Source organism: Priapulus caudatus, unplaced genomic scaffold (genome assembly GCF_000485595.1).
Source record: "Priapulus caudatus unplaced genomic scaffold, Priapulus_caudatus-5.0.1 Scaffold2619, whole genome shotgun sequence".
Lineage (NCBI taxonomy): Eukaryota > Metazoa > Priapulida > Priapulimorpha > Priapulimorphida > Priapulidae > Priapulus > Priapulus caudatus.
Genome location: NW_014579680.1, coordinates 13,542 through 17,859, shown reverse-complemented (window position 1 = coordinate 17,859; position 4,318 = coordinate 13,542). Strand labels below are relative to the sequence as shown.

At 47.7% G+C, this 4,318-nt stretch overlaps 1 protein-coding gene across 1 annotated transcript in view; it reads right to left on the bottom strand.

Moving 5' to 3' along the window:
- LOC106818894 (CUB and sushi domain-containing protein 1-like) overlaps positions 1–3,858 on the bottom strand; it is a 7,326-nt gene extending 3,468 nt beyond the window's left edge. Inside the window, exons 1-5 of the mRNA XM_014823564.1 lie at positions 3,853–3,858; positions 3,127–3,325; positions 1,989–2,146; positions 863–1,067; positions 125–306 (exon numbers count right to left, since the gene is read on the bottom strand). Coding sequence (XP_014679050.1) covers positions 125–306; positions 863–1,067; positions 1,989–2,146; positions 3,127–3,325; positions 3,853–3,858 — 750 coding nt within the window. The remainder of the gene's footprint in view (positions 1–124; positions 307–862; positions 1,068–1,988; positions 2,147–3,126; positions 3,326–3,852) is intronic.
- Between the last annotated feature and the right edge of the window lie 460 nt (positions 3,859–4,318).

Below are 4,318 nucleotides of genomic sequence, written 5' to 3'. Positions count from 1 at the left end.
TCTCTCTCCTCCTCCTCCTCCTCTCTCTCTCTCCTCCTCCTCCTCTCTCTCTCTCTCTCCTCCTCCCTCCTCCTCTCTCTCTCTCCCCTCCTCCCTCCTCCTCCTCTCTCTCTCTCCTCCTTACCTCGACAGGGTCGAACGTTCGCTCCGTCTCGAAGTCGTCCCACCGCAGCGTCAGCGCCTTGTCTCTCATCTCGTCGATCGTCCACGAGCAGACGATGCTGTTCGGGTAGAGCGCGGGCGTCGCGTGGTCGCGGCCGGGCGAGTAGATCCTCACGGCTGGACTCGTGAGCGTGACGTCACAGCCTGTAACGCAGACAACGAACGACGGCTGATGATTGAAGGTCAGGGTGGGGGCGGTGTTGGGGGGAAAGGGTTAGTGTTAGTGTTAGGGTTAGGGTTAGGGTTAGGGTTAGGGTTAGGGTTAGGGTTAAGATAAGGTAGAACTCGTTAGGTTTTGGTAGAAGGATTAGGGATCAGGGGTAAAGGGTTAATGTTAGGGTTAGGGTTAAGATAAGGTAGAACTCGTTAGGTTTTGGTAGAAGGGTTAGGGATCAGGGGTAAAGGGTTAATGTTAGTGTTAGGGGTAAAGGGTTAATGTTAGTGTTAGGGGTGAAGGGTTAGCAGACGATGTTGTTCGGGTAGAGCGCGGGCGTCGCGGGGTCGCATCCGGGCGAGTATAACCTCACGGCCGAACGCGTGAGCGTGACGTCACAGCCTGTAAGGGTTGGGATAAAGGTTAGCGGNTAAAGTAAGGGTTTGGGTTAGGGTCAGTGAACCTACTACTTACTACTTAGTGCAACGTCTTCTACCACTTAAGACTTACTTCTTAAGCAATACGTCGCCTATAAGCTATTGTTACCTTGCTTATAGGTGAGCGAGAAACCGAGAGCGGTTCCCGACTCGTCCGTCTTGAAGCGTATGTAGACGTAGCTTCCCGTCGTCATGACGATAGTGGGCGCCACCGTCGTGCCGTCAAAAGTTCCGATTAGCTGCGAGTTGGCAGTGGCGCCATCTAGCAGCTGAATGTAGTCGTTCTTCTCCGAGTTGAAGTCGAAGAACTTGAACTGCGTGAATGAAGAACCGTTTTATGAAAGAGGGGAGAAGGAGAGGGGGAAGTAGGAGAGATAGAGATAGAGGAAGAGAGGAGGGGGTAGAAAGAGAGAGAGAAGGGTGGAGAAAGAGAGTGATGAGTGGGATTAAAGAGAGAGAGAGAGAGAGGGAGGAAGAAGAGAGAGAGAATAGTGAAGAGAGAGAGAGAGAGAAACAGAGAGAGAGAGAGAAAGAGAGAAAGAGAGAGAGAGAGAGAGAGACAGAGAGAGAGAGAGCGATGAAAGAAGATGAGAGAGGGAGAGTGAGATAGAGGCAGGAGAGAGTGGGATAGCGAGGATAGGAAAAAAGAGGTGTGTGTGAGAGAGGGGAGGAGGGCAAAAGAAAGGTGGTAGGCAGTTGCAAGAAAAAGAAATAATGGTGGGAGAGACGGTAATCGATATATATCGCTTAACCTAGGCTTAACCGATATACGCATTTGAAAAATCAATCACCATAAGAACGTTGTGTTCACCGCTTTGGACGTTTTTTCACCATTGTGTTCCGGCACTCGGAACTACCACTTAATCGGAACATTTTTCGTGGTTCCAGAACTATCCCGATAACAATCGCTTAATACCACTTAATCGAAACATTTTTCGTGGTTCCAGAACTGTCCCGATAACAATCGCTTAATATCGCTTAATCGGAACATTATCGTCGTTTCAGAACTGTCCCGATTAAGCAGGGAGAGCTGCGCCGATAAAGATTGAACATCAGTGCGTTCTATGCGCACGCTACCCTGAATCGTGATGAGTTGTGGATTGGAAGGACTAATCGGGACATTCTCATGGTACCCGAGCTGTCCCAATAAAGCGGGGGTTGCACATGCTCTGCACCAATAAATGCAATGCACCCAATAAAGATTGAACATCAGTGCGTTCTATGAGCACGCTGACCTGTATCGTGATGAGTTGTGGATTGGGTCCGTCTGCGCTCTCGGCAGTGATGATCCAGATACAATCAGCGTTGTTCGCGTAGTTGTTGGGATAGTTGGGAGAGGTGATCGGCTGCTCCTTGTCCGTGGCCTCTAGCTTGTTGTCATAGCAAGTTTGTCCTACACAACAACAACAAGGGGGAGGGACATTCAGCGTGAATAAAAACCTGGGGCCCGTTGTCAGAAACAAAATTAGTCTTAACATTAGTCTTAACATTAACAATTTCTCCTAGACCGTCGACATCACTTTGTTTCGTATTGTTATGAGGAAATCAGCTACGATTTTTCATTCTTGTAACTTTGCAGCGTTTCTGTCGACGGTCTAAAAGAAAAAGTTAATGTTAAGACTAATGTTAAGACCAATTTTGTCTCTGACAACGGACCCCTGGTTTTAGGGTTAGTGTTCGTGATTTTTGTGCAATGATCTTAAAGCAAGTCCAGAAAATACTCTCGATTTGCACAAATCGCCAACCAAGTTCAGCAACAGCAAAAGTAAACGAACAGCAACATCACCAATTTACACAGCAGCAGCAGCAGCAGCAACAACAACAACAACAACACCTAAAACAACAACCACAACAACAACCACCAGTAACACCAACACCACGGCAACCACCACCAGTATCACTCACGCGTCGTCCAGGACGCGTGGAATCCGCGCCTGTGTTCTCCCCCCAACCACCCCTACAAACAAACAACAACAAACAACATCACAAACAACAACAACCATTACAACAACAATCACCACTAACACCAACACCACAGCAACCACCACCAGTATCACTCACGCGTCGTCCAGGACGCGTGGAATCCGCGTCTGTGTTCTCCCCCCAACCACCCCTACAAACAAACAACAACAAACAACAACAACCACAACAACAACCATTACAACAACAATCACCACTAACACCAACACCACAGCAACCACCACCAGTATCACTCACGCGTCGTCCAGGACGCGTGGAATCCGCGCCTGTGTTCCCCCCCCAACCCCCCCAAAAAACAAACAACAACAAACAACAACAACCACAACAACAACCATTACAACAACAATCACCACTAACACCAACACCACAGCAACCACCACCAGTATCACTCACGCGTCGTCCAGGACGCGTGGAATCCTCGTCTGTGTTCTCCCGCGTCGCTCTTGAAGGTGACCGTCATGCGGTTTCCCGTGCTCAGCGGAATGTCCGGTATCGCGCTGCCCCAGAACTGACCCAACACGTTCTCCGAGCTTATGGAGCCGTCGTAGACTGTCACCTGATCGTACCACTCCTCGAGCTCGAAGTCGTTAAACTGTAGACGGCGGACGGGTAGAGAGAGAGATGTGTAAGTCTATGTCTCTACTTGTGTGTGTCTCTCTTTCTCTCTCGTGCGTGCGTGCTCTCTCTCTATCTCTTCTCTCTATCTATCTATCTATCTATCGATCTATCTATCTTATATCTATATTCGTATGTCTTATACTATATTATATATAATATATATAGTATCTTTCTCTCTCTCACTGTCGCTCTCTCTCTTTTTTCTTTTTCTATTTCCCTCTCCCTCCTCTCTTCTCCTCTTCGCGCTCTTCTTCTCTCTCTCTCTCTCTCTCTCTCTTCTTCTCTCATCTCTTCTCTCTCTCTCTCTCTCTCTCTCTTCTCTCTTCTCTCTCTCTCTCTCTCTCTCTCTCTCTGCGTTTCTCTCTCTTCTCTCTCTCTCGTTCTCTCTCTCTCTTCTCTCTCCTCTTCTCCCTCTCTCTCTCTCTCCTCTCCTCTCTCTCTCTCTCTTCTCTCGCTATCGTTATTGTTCCTGCTTTCTATCTCTCTTCTCTCTCTATTAACCCCCATAGCGCCCAACCTCGCCATATTTTCGATGCCACCCACATAGTTCTATGATGTTGCCCTGAGGTACGTCGATGATCCACTGGCAGTCGCTGTAGGGCAGAGGTAGAGTCCAGGATAGTTCACTGTCGTGAAGTTACCCACGATGGCTCGGAATTCTTGAAGCACCGAATCTGGGGAGGGGATCGGAGCGGTTTTAACACGCTAGCGACGTATATATAATTTGGTTGTTTATACTCGAGTATGTGCAGGGCGGCGGGTACCCCATTTATCTTTTTCTTTTTTTCTTCTTTTTATTGCCATTCGGATAACGAACGTATCGCCTCAAACGACTAATTATTTTATTATAACACTATATTATATATTTTATATATATATATATATTTATATTACTTATTATATTGGTAATGATCAGGCCAGAATCATAGTTTCTCCCGGCAGAAACCGAACCCCATAGGAGGCCAGA